Source organism: Capsicum annuum, chromosome 2, assembly GCF_002878395.1.
Source record: "Capsicum annuum cultivar UCD-10X-F1 chromosome 2, UCD10Xv1.1, whole genome shotgun sequence".
Taxonomy (NCBI): domain Eukaryota; kingdom Viridiplantae; phylum Streptophyta; class Magnoliopsida; order Solanales; family Solanaceae; genus Capsicum; species Capsicum annuum.
The window spans coordinates 111,208,376-111,229,577 of NC_061112.1; the positions used below are offsets into that span (position 1 = coordinate 111,208,376).

Below are 21,202 nucleotides of genomic sequence, written 5' to 3' on the forward strand. Positions count from 1 at the left end.
AAGTTAATATTCCATCATTCAACAGAATTCAGTAACTAAGTTCATGTTCAGTTCAGTAAATCATGTTCAGTGTATATTCAGATGGGAGTAGACATTAGTACCGAGTGAACACAAGGATGGGAACTCACCTACTATATAAGGGTGTGATTCTTAGAAGCAATCCTTGTGTTCTAGTAGCCAGCATATGTTGAAACATCATAGACTACTATATAAGAGTAGATGAGGTGTCTTAACCTGCTATATGAGGGTTCCCACCATTCTCATTAGAGTTAACTGTTATATTAGGGTCACTCATATGTTGTCTTTACCAGTGGCACGTTATTGACACCCTTCCAATCAGGGCATAGATTGGACCCCAATTCAGCTATAATGCATCATTTGGGGAATGTCGGTTAGATGACTACCTCCCACCATCTCAGTATCAGTCTCAGTAAAAGAACTCAGATAGTTCTTCAAAATTTAGGATTGTCAAATACAGTCAACTCAGATATAGCGCAGAACTCAGGTAATTCTATCAGATTCAGCACTGTCAGATATAGTCACTCATGTTATTAGTTATATTCAGATTCAGTAATCATGTTATCACAGTATTATTATCAGTTGTTATGTCTTATGCATGTATTCTCATGCTCATGATAGTTAGTCAGTTGTTATTAGTGTTCATGTATTTAAACCCATGCATTCAGCCTACCTCACATGCATACTAGTAAATTCAAAGTACTGATGCATTTGCGCTATGGTGTCTTATACCATTGGTTTAGAGACATGAGCCCCAAAGCAATAGTAGATTCCAGATATCCGCAAATAGAGTTAGAAGTGAGTCCTTATCTTTTGAGGACATAATTATTTCCCATTATCTCATTAATTAGTTCATTAGTTGGAGTTAGTCGTGGATATGTCCCATCAGCTCCTTACTCAGATAGTTCAGTCAGTTAGAGGCTTTCTAGACTATCATGTTTCAGACTTCAGTATTTTCAATTTTTGTTTTGGGTATCCTATTACCCCACACAGATATTATATTATTCATATTATGTTCAGTTTTGAACCTTATGTCCTTTCATTTCATATTTCCGCGTTATTTAGTATTTTATGCAGTATACAGGTACAGATATCAGTCATAGGTTAGCTTATGATCCTTCGGGGTCATGAGCACCATGTAGCGTTCCGAGTATCAGATTTGGGGCCTTACAGTTTCATACTCTTGCCAGAGAGTATAACCTAAGCTTAAGTGATCACTATCTCAGCCCACTATGGGCACTTTAATCTCAATCCTATGATAGCACGTAGTTCTAGGGTATGAGACCTTGGAATCATACCCAACTCGGTGCTAAATACTACTCCCTTTTTATTTTCAATGCTCATCTTGTTGGAAATCCACTTTAAAACTAGCATAAGGATTTATTATGAAACCAGTTATGCATTTATCTGAATCAATCTGTAAATAATGCAATTTTGCTTTCTATAATCTTTAATAAATCTATAAAGTGGATTTCAAAACTTATCCGAGGATCAAAAGATCAAAACTTTAAAGTAAATCTGATATAATCAGCTAATAAGATACTTAAAGCATCATTTTTCTTGAAATATCGATATATAAACTGGGGCTTGATAACCCATGTATCAAACTCATGTCAAAACATTATAATAATCATGCTTAATAATGAAAATAATGATAATTCGTCTCAAAATCTGTAATTTTTTGCAATAGTCATGAAAATATGAAAATAGACATGCAATTCATCTTCAAAACATCTCAAAAACTCATAAATTTGGAAATAGCAATAATGGGTATGAACCCTAATTCAAAACTCATGTATATCATTCAAAATCATATGAATTTAATGAAAAAGCTTGGTTTTGGGCTTAAGGATGGAAGAATATCTTTGTTCATAAACCCCACATACCTTGATTGATGATTAAATGGAGATTCTTGAATTATGGATTCCTAGTTGAGTTTTTGGGGATCGGTTCTTGATTACCTTGCCTTGAAAATCCTCAATTTAGAGCTTTCTTAGAGAATATATAGAGAATTTTTTATTTCTTAGAGAAGAAACTTTAGAGTTTTAGGTTTTTTCTTTGGGAGAAAATGGATAAAATTGGGCATAAAGTTCTTAAAATGGGTTTAATTCCTTGTTTTGGATGATTTAGGGCCTTTGGAATTGACCAAAATGCCCTCTTAAAACTTCTGGACGGAACTGAAAATGTAACATTTTTCCGATTTGGGTGGCCACCGTGACACGCCACTATTGCGGTGGCTTACTAGGATTTGGACAATTAGGAACTGGGCAGACTCTAAGATGCACCACCATCGTGATGCCCCTTTGGAATGGCATTTTACCCACCTCCGCGATGCGCCATTATTATGGAGGCTCACTGGAAGTTGCCAAATGTGAAATGGGACTCCTCCGCGACGCTCCATGATCGAGGAGATTCAATGGAAAGTGACAATTGTGAGATGGGACATCACCGTGATGCGGTGAAATCGCAGTCTCACTGGAATTTGACAATTGTGATTTTACACTTCTCCGCGATGCATTACGGGCCCAAATCATGGTGTTTTACGACTGAAATTTAAAACCGCCATAACTTCTTACTCGATTATCGAATTTAGATGAATCTTATATCGTTGGAAAGATAATTCAATTTCCTATGCACGAACTAAATACTATTCATTTTAGAAGCTATCCCTTAACATTCTAGGAATAATATTAGGCTAGGAAAAGTACAGGGTATTAAAATGACTAACTCAGAACTCTCACCATAGATTCACTAGCGCATATTGCATTCATCCACTTACATCCAATCATGACATTCAAGCCTATCCTTATAACAACATATGAACTTTAAGGAAAATACCTATAAAGGCATACTTCTCATATTCTCTAAACCTCAATAAATAATAACTTTCTTGCACTATTATTAAGAAGACATACCCAGAATTTTCAGCTAACTATGACATATACTAAAGATTTACCTTAATATTCCTTCATTCTTTAGACTTAGGTAGAAAAGGCATAAATAATCTTTCTTAGTGAGGGTCATCAACTCACTCTCATCTAAAACATTGCTTATCGATTACCATGACACTATCTTAACATAAGAAGAGGCCTCTGAAGGGCTAACGCATAAGGACCTGAAGAACAAACTAATATTGTACAAAACTTTGGCACTTAACTAAGGCCTGAGGAATAGAATGTCAAAGGTATGGATTAATTAAAGAGATTTAAATTGAGGAAATACATGATATAATGTGAATTTCACTAGTATCATGAGTTTTGAGAACTAATCATATTCTGAAACATAAATTCATACATATCATAAGCTATTCAACATAAGACTGGAGTGCATAGATTTATAAGGGATGACTCAAATCACAAAGTGAAGTTGTTACTTACTTACTAGAAGCTGAGAATGAACTTAAATACGCATGAAGTGTATAAGCATTGGCCTTTGGCATGGAACTATCATGCAATACATGAATATGGTGTGATAATAACTAAAATACAAGGAATACTATAGAGTAAGAAGGTATCACTATCTCATCACAACTCTTATTGACATGCATCACAATTTAAATCTCAAAACTTGATTTGGTTACTCACTCTACATCTCCCCCTTAGATCAAAGCTGACATTCTAAGCTAATGGGTCTACTCCATATCCTCGAGACTGAGCTATAATTTCTTTGCTCTAACATTCTACACATGAATACTTACTCACCTGAATAAGCTATATCTAGACAATACTAACCTTATTCTTGGACCCTCTCTTAATAAATACCACCCTTAACTTTCTTTATCTTAAATCATCATCATCACTGACTTACACTCTATTAAATCGACAAATATACCTACCTCACTAAACATATAATCTGCCTCACTAACTCAAATTATACCAAAAGTCTCAATATTATCTACCCATAGCTCCTTAATATAGCCATCAAGAATATCATATACTATATGACTAGCCTTATTCACACTTAGAAACTCATGAGCACTATTTAAGCACGAATGACACTTATTAATCTTAAAAAATAATTCAATCCCCATATCACCTTGGATACACCTCTAAATCATAGCTATAATATCATACTTAATTATGAATAAGTAACTTATAGTCTTGCATACATTATCTCAAGCCTACTCGATCACTTCCATATAACTGGCATCATTAACTAAGCAATCAATATTTCCAACTTGATCATCTACTATTCAAACTTAGTGTCTAGTTCTAGGCATGATTCACAACCCAAGCTCACATACTATTCTTACTTTGAAGCTATAAAATAAGACATCAAGAAACACTATTCTACTAAAGCCTCAGAATAACAATATTTGATCTATACCATATTAAAATTCGTTAGCACATCCTCCTTCTACACATTATGACTATTTACCTATCCATACACCTAAATTACTTTCATAGCTCTATAAGTTTCAACTAAACTCATTTTTTTCAACCTCAAGGAAAGCCTAAATTAGCTATACTCAACCACCAAATACTTTCATTAATAACCTATACTTTTCTAACACAATAAACACCATCAATAACTCTTTTCATACTTTAAACCAACAAAAATTCACCTTAATTAATAGCTCCTTCTCTACCTTCTACAAAGGAACTTGTACCATATTCATTACCTCTAAACTACCATATAAGGACATATCACCTTAACACAAACTCGATAACATGCATAAATTCATCTATATACTTTAAATCAATCTTCATTCCAACCTTTCTTGTCACTACACATCTAAAATCACACTTCCAACTATAATAATGTTCTACTACTTATAAATCATAACAATCTAGGTTTTAATATCCCTCGAATGCAAACTTTATTTAACAATCTAGGTTCATACTCTCTCTTCTCATGAGCACTATCAGTATATAAGGGTTAATGAGGAATTACTTTGTCTTAACTAAACAAATAATAAGGATGAGAATATAACTTTCAACTTGAGGAACTTATAACACACTAGCGAGCACATCTCAAGTCCCTTGTGTAACTTCTGAAGTTACTGATTGGAAATTTGAGAGCATCATCTTGGGAGGAATTGGGACTTGCGAATTATGTTATATCAAGAATAAGTCATAGATGGAGAATTATGGAGTTACACACAAATCTATTGAAGATTCTAAGATAATAAATTTACAACACGACCTAGAGCATGAATGAGGGAAACATTTCTTAAATGCCTTGTAGCCTCTCGAAGAAAAGTACAGACGTCTTCATACCATTCCACAGGACTCTACTAGATACGATTTCACAAACACCCTAAGAAACTTGAACTCTATAGTCTAATACTAAGTTTGTAACACCCTGATACCATTCCCTGGATGTCATACAGTGCTTAGGACCACAAGTGATCCTAATCTAATTCTTCCACTGGAATAACTCATGAGCAACTTAATAAAATGCATAAAACTTAAAGTAATAAGTAGAAAAAAATATTTAGCTGAATATCTTCAAAAGAAAACTATTAAAACGATTACAACACTGGTTATACAAAACAAAACTAAAATAAAATACATCACTCTACTGACTATCTATGAAGCCTCTACTAGTATTTACTATAGGTAGCCGGGACATGACCTTCATCTATCTCGAATCAATAGGACTAAATAAAGAAAATAAGATGCTACTTAAACTAGAGTTGACTCGATCCTTGAATGAAAAGAACCCATTACCTACTAAATAGAAGCTACAAGCTGTCAGATTATGATATGTGTGCTATAACTAGTACCTACATTATGAGATAATGTAGCACATAGATGGATATGTATTATGATATATGTGCTACAACTGGTACCCACATTATGAGACAATGTAGCACAGAGAAGAATATGTGGATCAATACTTTTGGAATGTACAGAGTATGTGGGGGTGAATGCATAAGTAAAATAATAACTGAATATTCACATAAACTTTCAAATAGTGCATGATAAGTGGACATGACTCACCTTATGCTTGAATAACTGAAAGCTAAAAATCAGAAATCATGAATAAAAAAGCATACTATGTAAATCTTATGAGCCATAACACTTAGTTCTAAAAGTTGTACTTTTACTCTTTATATTGATAGAATAAGTAGGACAGAAGTTTGGTCTATTTTAAAATCATATAGGCTAAGTGTAAAAAGGTCTCACCTTTATCATTTGTAAACTGAAAGCTGAAATCTTATAGCTAACGTCTTATATAAAATAATATCTGAATAAAATTGTGAGCCTTTACACTTAGTTTCTAAAGTTGTTATGTTATACTTTCTTAGGACTTAGGGAGGATCTTTGTAATACCCCGAACTTTCCTTAAGCCTGATTTAGCCTTCAGAAGATTAAGGGATGACTTCCTAAGTGAATAATATTTAAACCGGATAGAATTTCCCCAATTTTAAACTTTTATCATATGTAAAATTTAATTATCTTTCCAATGATACCAATTTCACAAAAATTCGATATCGAGGTAAAGAGTTATGGACGTTTTACAGAGAATTGTCCGAACTTCCCAGGAGTGCTGGGAAGGCCGACGGACAGTCGCACTTTCGACGGACCGAGTAGAAAACCCATTCACTGGCCAAGTACGACGGTCAGGACGATGGATCATCGAGCTAGCAATGGACCGTCGTCCAAGCCATCACAACTGAGATAGTAACCCTACTTTCTGGGCGACATGTGATGGGTAGGCTGATAGACCGTCAAGCCTGCGATGGACCATCGCTCAACCCGTTGCACACTTCCATTCTATGAATTAAAGTCAGTTTTAAAAGGGTATTTGGGTCTTTTTCCACCCTTTTTAACAACTATGTATATAAGATCAAGGCTCATAACTTCATATTCATCTATAACATCAAAAGATAGAGTTTCTTTCAAGATCAAAAATCCAAGAACAAGATTCAAACCCTTCTTAAAGAAACTAAGAAATTCAAGTTCTTCAAGTTCAACAATCATCAAGAAAACATCAAGATCTGTGTTTCTCAATCCAAGAATGTTTAAAAAATGTTAATTATCTTTCAAGATTCAAGCTTTTGAGGTATGTTAGATGTTGATTCTTGGGTTCCTTCCACCCAAGAAGTTCAAGAATCCTTTTCAAAATTTTAAGGTTTATGTATTTATGAGATTTTATGATTTATGTGTATTATAGTTCATAATTTTGTATTGTTGAGTTTAATTAATGATTTAGAAAATAGGTTTTAAAAATTTATTCTAGCATGTGATGAATTGTGTGATGTTCATGATAAACCCTCTTCAAGTTACATTTTGGTTGATTGTTCATGATAATTAGGTGTAGAAATTGATGAATAACCAAAGCATGCTCCCCATATTTTTAATAAAATGCTTGTTAAAGGAAATAGGGCTATTATAGCATGTTGACAAGAAATCCCCAATTATGTATAGGCCCATGAATGCCAAGTGTTTTGTTGAAAAGCCTTAGTGGATGAATTGTGACATATTAGCATGAAATCCCCCAATTATGTGTTCTTAAATGCATGTTAAGTGTTTGATGCAAAACCTTGTTGAATTGAGTATGAGCCACTAGCATATCTCCCTATACTATCAGATGTTTATGATTTCCCAGTGCTTGAAGATATGCTTTAATGATTGTAATGGTGAATGAAAGTTCAAGGTCATAATTATTCAAGAATGGTTATGTTTTACTTTTATGTTATCGAGTCCTGGGGGTATTTTGTAACACCCCGAATCTGGTACCCGGAATGCTACACGGTGCCCATGACCCCGAAGGACCACAAGCTAACCCATGATTGATATCTGTAAATTGAGCACTGAATAATAGTAATAATATCGTAAATGCGGAAACATGAATTGAAAGGACATAAAGTTCAATAATAGTACATAACTGAAAAATATGGTATAACAATACCAAAACAACTGAGATAATTATCTGAACATACTGTAGTCTGAAAGCCTCTAAACTGTCTGAATAAGGAGTTGATAGGATATGTCCCTATCTAACTCCAACAACTAAAATAAACTAAAAACTGAAATAGTAATGTGATCATTATGCTCTCGAAGGATGAGGACTCACTGCTAACTCTGATCGCAGAACTGGGATGCTACTGGTTCTCTAGAGCTCATGCTTTTAAACCTATAGTATAAGACACCATAGCACAAATGCATCAGTACTTTGAATATACTAGCATGCAAATGAGGTAGGCTGAATGCAATAGGTTCATATGCATGAACAATACTAACTGACTGACTAACATGAACGTGAGAATACATGCATGCATACATAACTGTAACTGAGATCATGATAGGACTGAATACTAAGTTCTAACTACTGAGTCTACTAACATTGACATCTGAGTCACTAATGAGTGAGAGAGTGATACTGTATTACTAAATTATGAGGGACTGATACTATGTTACTGATACATGGATAACTGTATCTGACAATTTTGATTATGAAGAACTGGTTTGGTTGACTGTTTCTGATAGTCCTGAAGCTAAATACTAATAATATAAGTTCTGATAACTAATATAACTGATAACATGAGTGATTGTATCTGACAGTCCTGAACCTGATGGAACTAGCTAAGTTCTGTATTGTATCTAAGTAACTGAATCTGAGATCAGTCCTATCTAGCGGGTGATCTCTACATCAGATGATACTGATACTGATTGAAAGTAGTTGAGATAATTCTTGTCTGGTGGGTGATTTTGGGGTCTATTTATAATGATAAGGATTGACTGTATCTGACAGTCCTAAATCTATATTACTGAGCTGAATTGATTGTATCTGACAATCCTGATTCTGTAACTAAACCTGTGGGATGTACTTATCTAACTGACATACCCCATACTAAGCTAACTGAGGTCCAACCTATGAACCCAGTTAGAAGGATGTCAGTACCACGCCACTGGTAAAGAAAACTATTATGGAGTCAGTCCTAATCTAGCGGGTAACCCCTGGAATCAGTCCTATACATTTAAATAAACTAACGGATGATCCCTAAGTATGTCAGCCTATCTAATGGGTGAAATATCGTTCCTACGCTAGCTATGTAGTTCTGGAACTTAGGGTTTTCTTCTAGAGATCTCAGTCCTATCTAGTGAGTGAGTCCCCATCCCTAGGCTCGCTCGGTGCTGAATCCTACTCCCATCTGATTAACTAAACTAAGTTGATTCTAATGGTATTGTTTAGCAGAGCTAAAATGAATTTACTAAGATCCATTGACTGACGGAATGTACTAAGTTCTGAAGACTGACTGAGAGTACTGAAGTTACTGAGATTGACTGGAATAGTGAGGTTGCTGAGATTACTGAGTACTGAGATCACTGAGATTACTGAACTACTAAAATTACTAAGATTTCTGATATTTCTGGGTTTTTCTGAGTCACATGACTGACTGAGTTCTATGGATCATAGCTTGACTGAGAGTATCTTGAAAACATGACATGGCTCTAGGAACACAGCTAAATTGTCGGGTACAAGTACCCCCAAGACTCGATGGAAAGAAACTAACATAGCATGACTTACTGAACACATGAACAACAACACAATTCATAATTCATATATTAAAGCACTTCATCAAACATGTGATATACATAAACTTTTACAAACATGGGGATTTCAAAATATCCTGCTAGTTGGGCACTTTTCCTTCATATCAGCATTAATCAAAGGCATGATATGCATAATATATATAGACACAATTATACAATAATTACACATTATGATTCAACATCTAATTTCATCATCCTAGGGTTTAATCATAGGTTCACATGAATATACATCTATACAAATCAATTCCACATGAAATTCATACAAAAATCCATACACTTGAATTTGAAAAGAGATTCTTGGACTTCATGGAAGAAAGGAGTCCATGAATAAACACTGTGCATACCTGGGATGTGATTTCTTGAGAATTGACGGTGAAACCATCTTGAATTTGAATCCCTAATAGAAACCCTATCTTGTTCTTGAGAGAAACTTGAGAGAAACAAGTATATTTTGGGTGAAGAATGACTAAAGAATATGTTATTGGGTATATATAGGGGTGTAAATTTAACCCTTTTAACCTTGGATGCGTATTTAATTTCTGAGAAAATTTCCCGATTTTCATCCTTGGCGCGACGCGCCACTATCACGCCAAGTCACTGGAAAGTGACAAATGGGAAATTGCACGATGGCGCGAGGAAGAGCTATCGTGTTTCAACCTTTTCTACGACCTAGAAGTTTGGTGCGATGCTCCACTATCGCGGAGTAATACTGGAAATTGACAATTTCTATTTGAGCCATCTCCGCGACGTGCTGAAGGCTTAGGTGATACATTGTCTCACTAAAAGGGCTCTAACTCTTCACCCGAGTGTCGGATTTGGGTGAATTTGATATTGATGGAAAGCTTATTCGATTACCCACATGATAAAAAGTGAAAATATTGAAAATACCATGTGTATAAAAGTGGATTCATCTTTCAAAGAAATCTTCTAACATTCTTGGGAAACTTTTTAAGCTAGGAAAAGTACGGGGTATTACAATATCTCCCCCTTGAGAACATTCATCCTCAAATGAGATCGAGTGAGAGGAAAAAAAATACAAACTAACATACTTACTGAACATGACTTGCTGGAACATGATTTCATGACTGACATGACTGATGGCTGAATATAACATATTGAATATGTATATCTGATGCACGACTAATTAGCTGAATTCATGCATATATGATGCATGACTGATAATTGAATTATGAGTACATGACTGAATATTCTGAAGAACTAAATTTTTTGCAGTGAGAATACATTTCTAATGCATAATTACATGCCTGAACTGATATATGAATGCATGGCTGAATATGCAAGGGTACTTAGTACCAAGTTTGTGATGAACACTGAACATGAAACTGAGTAAGACTAAGGAGAACTTTTATCTTAATCGGAAATGCTAATGAATCCAAGATCGACTTACTAAATATATATGAGTGGAAATATGAGAACCTAACTGAGTCTGGTCTGATACGTGACATACGAACTGAACATCATGAATGGAACTGAGCCTCTGAATACTTGGCCCAAAGTTGAGGTTGGGACTTTGAGGGTCAACTTATGAATACCCTCTACTCTAAATTGGATTCTTTATTCAAAGAGAAACTTTATTTAAGGCATGAGAATGTTGGGGAATAATGGGGTATCTCCCCCTTGGGACACTATGTCCCTCTAAGAATGTGCACCTTACTAAGATACTGGGGTGATGTACAGGGCATCCATGGACTAATTCATGGCTGAATAACTCGTGCTGAAAATATTAATCTAAAATGAGAGTAGCATATCATGAGTATGAAGGACCTATAACGTACCCGAATCTATGCCGGGGGAATTTTCTTGATCATGGCAAGTCTGAAGAGCATAAAACCTGTTCTGACACTGACCACTAGTGGTACTGGAAGTGACGCCCTGCTGATGTAAATCTTTTCCCTTCTGAGCCCTTACTCTTCATTCTCGTAGCTTGTATCCTAGCTTACCACATCTATAACATACCTCACTGCCTGCTCTACATACACCTAGGTGATTCTTACCATACTTTTTGCAAAGCGTAAAGGTAAGACTCCTATTCTCACTATCCTGGGTGTTGGATCCTGGCGATCCATCACGATTGTCATTCTTGAGCTTGGGTACTGGTGCACTAGCTGAAGATGGAGCTGAGACTAAAAATTTATGACTATACTGAGAACGGCTACCACTACTTGACTTAGGCTGAGCAGAACTGAAACTACTTGTCCTTGCCCTCTTATTCTGCTTTTTCTTCATCTTAATCTTTTGCTCTTCTATATTCTAAGCATGGGTCATAAGTCTGGAAAAAGTCATGTCACTATTAAGAATGGCATACTTGCACTCATTAACCACGCTATCATTCACCCCTGACACAAACTTACTCATCTTGGCCCGATTGTCTATAACCACATGAGAGGCATATCTGGCTATTCAGTAAACTTAAGAGAATACTCTTATACTATTATATTTCCCTACCTGAGGTTGATGAACTCTAGCACCTTGGCTTCTCTAAGCTCTAGGGGAAAGAATCTATCAAGGAACATGGAAGAAAACTCTTCCCACTCAACTTACCCTGCATCGTCTGCCCTCTCTGACTTCCACTGCTTGAACCAAGTGTGAGCAACATCCTGCAACTGATATACAGCTAGCTCAGAACTCTTAATATTAGTCACCTCCATTATGTCAGTCACCTTCTGAACCTGATCTAGGAATTCCAGAGGGTCCTCATCTAACTTAGACCCAAGAAAGAATGGAGGGTTCATTCGGGTGAAGTCCCGAATCCTGGCTACAGCTGAATTGGACACTGGGCTGGCCAACATGATAGTTAGGAATTCATTATGAGTAGCAACTGACTGAGCAAGAGTAGTGAATGCATCCCTAAACTCAGCATGAGAAGCATGTTCGCCCAAAGATTTTTTGGGCTGAGGGGCTAACTAATTCCCATTTCTTCTTTTAGGAGGCATGTTATATAGAAGAAAGGGAGAAATAGATTAGGATGAGCATTTAAATTTGAGCCTATGCTCACTGGCACGACATGAATACTGAAAGAAGGGAAACTATTCCTAAAACTCCTCATACCCTCCTGCACATAAGTATGGTGCACAACACACGCATGTACAAGACTCTATGAGATGCGGCTTTTTAGATTTCCTATGACACTGTTGAACCTTAGGCTCTGATACTAAGTTTTTAATGCCCCAACTATGGTACCCAAAATGCTACACGGTGCCCATGACCCCGAAGGACCACAAGCTAACCCATGATTGATATCTATAAACTGAGCATTGCATAATAGTAATAATATAATAGTAATAATATCGTAAATGTAGAAACATGAACTGAAAGTCCATAAGGTTCAATACTAGTACATAACTAAAAAAAATGGTATAACATTACAAAAATAACTGAGATAATAGTCTGAACATACTGTAGTCTGAAAGCCTCTAAACTGTCTGAATAAGGAGTTGATGGGATATGTCCCCAACTAAATCCAACAATTGAAACAAATTAAAAACTAAAATAGTAATATGATCATCATGTCCTCGAAGGATGAGAACTCACTGCTAACTCTGATCGTTAAACTGGGATGCTACTGGTTCTCTAGAGCTCATGTTTCTAAACCTATGGTATAAGACACTATAGTACAAATGCATCAGAACTTTGAATATACTGGTATGCAAGTGAGGTAGGATGAATGTAATAGGTTCATATACATGAACAATACTAACTGACTGACTAACATGAACGTGAGAATAGATGCATGCATACGTAATTGTAACTAAGATCATGACAGGACTGAATACTGAGTTTTGAATACTAAGTCTACTGATATTGACATTTGAGTCACTGATGAGTGAGAAATTGATACTCTATTACTGAATACTGAGGAACTGATACTATGTTACTGATACATGGATAATTATGTCTGACAGTTCTGATTATGAAGAACTGGTCTGGGTGACTGTATATGACAGTCCTAAAGCTGAATGCTAATGTAATTTCTGATAACTGATATAACTGATAACATGAGTAACTAGATCTGACAGTCCTGAACCTGATGGAACTAGCTGAGTTTCGTACTGTATCTAAGTACCTGAATCTGAGATCAGTCCTATCTAGTGGGTGATCTCTATATCTGATGATACTGATACTGATTGACCATAGTTGAGATCAGTCCTACCTGGTGGATGATCTCGAGTTCTATTTATAATGATAAGGATTGACTATATCTGGCAGTCCTAAATCTATACTACTGAACTGAATTGACTGTATCTGACAGTCCTGATTTTGTAACTGAAATTGTGGGATGTATTCATCTAACCGACATACCCCATGCTAAGCTAACTGGAGTCCAACCTGTAACCCTAAATGGAAGGGTGTTAGTACCGTGCTACTGGTAAAGATAACTTCTGTGGAGTCAGTCCTAATCTAGAAGGTAACCCCTGGGATCAGTCCTATACATTTAAATATGCTAATGGGTGATCCCTGAGTATGTTAGTCCTATCTAACGGGTGACATCTCATTCCTACGTTGGCTACATAGTTTTGAAACTTAGGGATTTCTTCTAGATATCTCAGTCCTATCTAGCGGGTGAGTCCCCATCCCTGTCTCGCTCGGTGCTGAATCCTACTCCTATCTGAAAGACACTGAACTGATTAACTGAACTGAGCTAATTCTAATGGTATTGTTTAGCAAAGCTAAATTGAATTTACTGAGATCCGTTGACTGGCGAAATGTACTGAGTTCTGAGGACTGACTGAGAGTATAAAGTTACTGAGATTGACTGGGAATACTGAGGTTGCTAAGATTACTGAGTACTAAGATCACTGGGATTACTGAGATTACTGAGATTTCTGAGATTTCTAAGATTTTTGGGTTTTCCTAAGTCACCTGACTAACTGAGTTCTATGGATCATTTCTTGATTGAGAGTATCTTGAAAACATGACATGGCTCTAGGAACACAGCTAAATTATTGGGTACAAGTACCCCGAGGACTCGATGGTAAGAAACTGACATAGCAAGACTTACGTGAACACATGACCAATAACACAATTCATAATTCATATATTGAAGCACTTCATCAAATATGTGATATACATAAACTTGTACAAACATGGGGATTTCATAATATCATGCTAGTTGGGCACTTTTCCTTCATATCGACATTTAATCAAACACATGATAGGCATAATATATGTAGACACCATTAGACAACAATTACACATCATGATTCAACATCTAATTTCATCATCCTAAGATTTAATCATAGGTTCATATGAATATACATCTTTACAAATCAATTCCACGTGAAATTTATCACCAAACATGGATTAAAAATCAATTGGTCATTATCAATATGAGCAACACAAACCCAACATGAAATTCATACAAAAATCCATACACTTGAATTTGAAAAGAGATTCTTGGACTTCATGGAAGAAAGGAGTCCATGAATGAACACTATGCATACCTGGGATGTGATTTCTTGAGGATTGATGGGGAAACCGTCTTGAATTTGAATCCCCAATAGAAACCCTAGCTTGTTCTTGAGAGAAACTTAAGAGAAACAAGTATATTTTGGGTGAAGAATAACTAAATAATGTGTTATTGGGTATATATAGGGGTGGAAAATTGACCCTTTTAACCCTGGATGCATCTTTAATTTCTGAGAAAATTTCCCAATTTTCATCCTTGGCGTGATGCACCACTATCGCGCCAAGTCACTGGAAAGTGACAAATGGGAAATTGCACAATGGCGCGATGCAGAGCTATTATGTTGCCACCTTGTCTGCGACCTGAAAGTTTGGCGCGATGCGCCACTATCGTGGAGCAACACTAAAAATTGACAATTGCTATTTAAGCTATCTTCGCGATGCACTGAAGGCTCAGGTGATACACTATCTCACTAAAAAGGCTCTAACTCTTCACCCAGGTATCATATTTGGGCGAATTTGATATCGATGGAAAGCTTATTCCATTCCCCACATGATAAAAAGTGAAAATCTTGAAAATACAATGTGTACAAAAGTGGATTCATGTTTCAAAGAAAGCTTTTAACATTCTTGGGAAACTTTTCAAGCTAGGAAAAGTATGGGGTATTACATAGTTATACCCAACAATTTAGCTGCAAGTATAGAGCCCATGTCAGTTTTCACGATAATCTTGGTCAATCCACAATTCTTAGAACTCAGTTAGTTACAAAATTCAGTACTCTCAAATAGTTACAGAACTTAGAAAGACTCAGTAATCTCAGTATCATTAGTATTCCAGCTTCAGTTCAGTACTCAGCTCAGATCTTGGTAGTATTCGACTATCCAGTTCAGACCCCAGTAGCATTCAAGTGATCAATTCTGAACCTAGTAGTATTCAGTCAGATAATGAACTTTAGTAGCATTCTGTCAGTCTTTGGAACTAAGTGAACTCAGCTATATCAGTCAAATAACATGATCAGTAACAGATTCATCTCAGTCAAGTACAGTTTAAGAAAAAAATCAGTTTAGTGTCTTTCAGTTGGGAGTAGGATTCAGAACCAAGCAAACCTAGGGATGGGGGCTCACCCATTAGAGAGGACTGAGATCCCTTGGAGAAATCCCTAAGTTCCAAAACTATGAGATGCCACCCATTAGATAGGACTGGCATACTCAGAGATCAGCCGTTAGATAGGACTGATCTCAGGGGTCACCCATCAGATAGGACTGACAACATAAAAGTAAAGTTGTCTTTATCCATGGCACGGTACTAACACCCTTCCAGCTGGGGTTACAGGTTGGACCCCACAAGTTAAGATTCGGGGCATGTCGGTTAGATGACTACTTCCCACAGCCTCAATTTCAGAATCAGTCTCAGTAAAAGAACTCAGCTCAGTAGTACAGATTCAAGACTGTTAGATACATTCAACCCTTAGCATATTAGCAGATTCAGAGATCACCCACTAGATAGGAATGATCTCAGAGTTATTCAATCAATGTTATTATCAGTATGTTCATAGATCACTTGTTAGATAGGACTGATCTCAAATACACTTAATCATTATCATTAGATTCAGATATCACCCGCTATATAGAACTGATCTCAGACTAAGTAAAATCACTTCATTATCAGTAGATTCAAAGATCACCTGCTAGATAGGATTGATCTTAGATTCAGCTAAGCATACTCATTATCATTAGATTCAGAGATCACCCGCTATATAGGACTGATCTCAACCTCAGTATTCATTTATTAATATCAGTAGATTCAGTTATTTCGTATCCCAGTATTAGTAAGCTCAGATGTCAGTAAAGCAGCGTTCGAAACTGAGTATTCAGTGTTACTATGATTTTAGTTATGGTTTATGCATTCATGCACTTATCCTCATTCAGTATACTCAGATTAACTAGTCATTATTGTCCATGCATAGAAACCCTTGTATTCAGTCTTACCTCATCTAGCATACCAATACATTCAAAGTACTAGCGCATACTTTTCTCTTGCGCTATGGTGTCTTATACCATAGGTTCAGAAGCGCGAGAGCCAGAGCACCCTTAGTTGTCCAGATTCAGTCAATAACAGTTGATAGCAATGATTCCTCATCATCCGATGATAATACGTATTTTATTATTGCATTAGATTCAGTATTATAATCGATGAAGTTAGTTGGGGACTTGTCCCATCAACTGCACAGTTCAAACAGTTTAGAGGCTTTCAGACTAGTTGTTCAGATAGATATTTTATTTTTGATATTGTTTAACTTATTTCAGTTGTATTCTAGTTATTTTGAACCTTATGGAAAGTTTCTGCCATTTTTCCATATTTTTATAGAATATTATGCAGTGCTAGTTATAGGTACCAGAAAAGGGTTAGCTTATGGTCCTTCGGGATCATAAGCACCGTGTAGCATCCAGGGTTCAAAATCTAGGGTGTTACAATCTTTTAACTAACCTACACCATGTGAGCTATCATGGTGTCCAAATTCTAGTTCACCTAAGGAGAAAACCTCTCATTGGAGAGAGGTGTCCTACTCTTGCAAAGGAGTATAACCTGAGCTGAGTGATCACAATTTGTATCTGCATCCATATAAATAGGAATAAATTGATAATCTGAACTTATGTTAGTTCGTAGTTCTAGGGTATGTGAACTAGGAAAGGAAGTTGTTTTGGCTGTAGTTTTTCCAGGTTGGGTAAATTTCTTGTGAAATGTGTTTAGCAACCTAAAACAAATGTTTTTCCTATCTCTATACCCAACTCGGTGCTAAATACTACTCCATTTAATTTGTATGCTTATTCTGTAGGAAATCCACTTTAAAACTGGTATAGGGGTTAAATGAAAATCAATTATGCATCTGTTTACTTTAATTTGTAATCAAAATTGTAAACTGGATTCCATATCTTAGTTGGGGATCAAAAGATCAAGTCTTGTTCAAAATCAGAATATAAACTAATCATAGGATGCCTAAAAACATAATCTTCTTGAAATATCAATATTCAAACTAGGGCTTAGTAACCAATGCTTCAAACTCATGTCAAATTATCACAAAGTCATGCTCAATAATGAAAAGCTTGAAATTCTTCAACAATTTTAGTCAAGATAGTGAAATTCAATTCTCAATGTATATAAAATCACATCACATGCATAAACATGCAAAAGTAGAGATCCAATTCAATATTTAATCACTTGTAATATCAAAATATTCAAATAATGATCATTAGGTATGAACCCTAGACTACAAATCATATAATTTCATGTAAATTCAACTTTAAAACTAGTTCTGGGCACAAGGATGAAAGGAGTATCCTTGTTCATAACCCCACATACCTTGCTTAAAATAATCCTTGGAGAGAACTTTGAATTTGGAACTTAACTTCTTGATTCTTGAAAGATGACACTTGGATTTTTGTTCTTGGGAATGGAGAAGGGTTTCTTGAGAGCAATTTGGAGTGAAAGGGGCAAATAATGCCCTTTTGGGAGTTCCAATTTATGTTTTGGACGTCTTGAGTTGGGGGAAAAGGACCCAACTACCCTTGGCCTCTTTTTCCCATGTAAATGACCCTCGTGGCGTGACCTCCAGAAAGGTGGAGTACACCTTGTGACACGACCCCCATAAAGGTGGAGTATACCTCGCGATGCAAGGCTACTGTGATAGCTTACTGACTCTCACAAAAAAGGTCGTAACATTTCGCTCGGTTATCGGATTAAGGCAAAATTGGTATCATTGGAAATCTGACTAAATTATATATAATTTGGTGGGTCTTGAGTTGCAAAATTATACGTATATACAAAGTTATACATGTTCAAAGTAGACCATTGTAGAATCGAATACCAAACTTTGAACGAATCAAAGGCTCTTAGCTCCACTTCGCTCTAAGTGATTTTTATGAATATTTTTCACCTAGAAAGTACTCCACACACTAGGATGATGATCATAAAACTTATATTCACGTGGGAATTATTTTTATTAGAGCTTATACACGTAGGAATGATGGTTAGAATTCTAGCCCAAAACTACAGAGCATTACAGGTGGATCCACTAAACTGGTGTCCAAAAGGACTACGGCTGTGTTTTGGACGGCGAAAGGTGACAAGAGGCGACAAGGCCCTGCTTCACCACACGGTGAGGCAAGCTCCTTTTGAATGTATGGTGACAATTAGTATAAAAAATTAAAATAATATATAAATGATCAAAATTTCAATAACACTAATATATTAGGAAATATTTCAAGTCAAGAATTAAAAATACATAGTAGATAAATACTAAAAGTCTAGAACTTAAATGACTTAACAATTCAATATTCATAAAACAAGTCTATTCTTCTTCAAGGTTTGCATAATCTTCAACTCTGACTTGCAGTTCATTATATTGTCCCTCATTCTTCCTCTTTGGATTCTTCATCAACTAGGGCCCGATTCTGACTTGAACTTGTCATTCTTCCCTTGTCAAGTGACCTTGACCTTGACTTTGTCCTAAGAACATAGACAATATCATCATTAGCCCTAGCTGCCATAGTAACAGTACCCAAATTAAGATCACCTTTCTCAAACACTAGTTTATCTTCTTGATCTTCAGGGCCAACAAGTAACCATTCATTCACATCTTCAATATTTTACAACATAATAGGATTAATAGTATCGCGAATATCATAGTGACGTGCCAATGTTCTATTGTACTTAACGTACACTAGATCATTGAGACGCAATAACTCAAGCCTATTTCTCTTCTTGGAATGAATTTGTACATAATGAAGTAGTTACTAATTAGTAATTAGATTCAAAGAATAATTGCTTTAATATAGAAAGTTAAATATAATAACTCATTCTCACATGTTCAAAGACACCCCAGTTTCGTTCGCATCCAAATGCATTACAAGTTAAGCTCAAAACTCTCATGGCAAATCTTTGCAAATTCAGAGTTCTGCTCCCAAATTGGGACCACCACTCAACTATAGAAAAAAATTGAAGGTTAATAAGTATAAAAAAAGTCAATAACTTAAGGTGCTTTAAAATAAAGATAACTAAACCAATTCACTACCCCGGTGACCTCGTGTCTCTGGCTCTAACAGCTTGACCAGAACCAAGCAATCCATCTGCACTCTTATACTTAGCAAGCTCAGCAAGTAGTAAATCTTGTGTGGAAAAATCGGGGACCATTGTCTCAACACAAGTGTGGTAACTCTCCCACACTTTAGCAATTTTCTCCTCACTCATCGTTGACTTAAAGTACAATTCCAGATTCAAAATATACCCGACGGAGTGCAATGATCGCTTAAATTGGTCAGTCCACCTTAAATCAATTATTTCGAGGACTTTCACATAATGCCTCGAAACTCCATCGAACCCCCGTTGAATAGTTTCCTTAGCTTTATCCATTGCTTCAATCATATAGCCCATTGGGGTCTTTTTTACCCATCCACCAAGTGAAGGAATGAGTCCAAAAGACCACAAACTTTAAGAGCCTTGACTACATCATTCCAAAAATATGTAGAATAAAGAATGGCGGAAAGTTCTTTTCCCAAAACTTCCTTTGCAAACTTACTAGTACGCTATTCATTGGAGATGATCAAGGTTCTCAAATTCTTCCTTTGTTTGTACATCGTCTCCAAAGTCAAAAAGATTGTTCCGAATCTTGTCTTGGCTGGTTTCAACAAATTTTTCTCATTGGTGAATTTTCTCATCAAGTTCAACAACAATGGCCTTTGACTTATGTAAGAAATCACCTTTGTGGCCTTCTTAAAAACTGTAAAAGACATTATATCAACTATTAGCTAAATAAATATTCAAACTTTAGTAATAAGTAAAAAAAGAGGTGTTGTTATTACCTAAGACATATGGATTAATCTTGAATATATCTTGCAACATCAAATTGATGCAATGGGCAACACATGGAGTCCAATATATATGTGGGTACACAGCCCTCATAAGATCCCCCGCTTTTACATTCTCGTTAGCATTATCCCTTACAACTTGTACAACATTTTTTGGTCCAATATCCTCAATTGTCTTCTCAAACAAATTGTAGATCTTAGTGCCAGTGGTTGACTCATTGCTAGCATCGACAGAACCAAGAAAGATGCTCCCTATCGAACAATTGACCAAAATATCAATGATCATTTTTCCATTACGAGCTGTCCATTTATCCATCATGATGGAACAACCATACTTTTGCCATTGCACCTTGTGTTTCTAAACAAGTTCATCAACTTTCTTTACTTCC

The 21,202-nt window shown here is 36.0% G+C and overlaps 1 protein-coding gene across 1 annotated transcript; it reads right to left on the reverse strand.

Annotated features, from left to right (window-relative positions):
* Positions 1 to 20,531: 20,531 nt before the first annotated feature.
* On the reverse strand, positions 20,532 to 21,129 carry LOC107857948. The gene is made up of 2 exons (XM_016702711.1): positions 20,808 to 21,129; positions 20,532 to 20,725 (listed from the first exon to the last, which is right to left on the reverse strand). Exons 1-2 carry the CDS (start codon positions 21,127 to 21,129, stop codon positions 20,532 to 20,534), a joined length of 516 nt encoding a protein of 171 aa, XP_016558197.1.
* Positions 21,130 to 21,202: the final 73 nt, after the last annotated feature.

Coding starts and splice junctions, on each gene's coding strand:
- LOC107857948 (XM_016702711.1), bottom strand. CDS start 21,129: ATGGATAAATGGACAGCTCGTAATGGAAAAATGATCATTGATATTTTG. Junction 20,726..20,807: donor GATTAATCCATATGTCTTAG/GTAATAACAACA, acceptor TGTCTTTTACAG/TTTTTAAGAAGGCCACAAAG.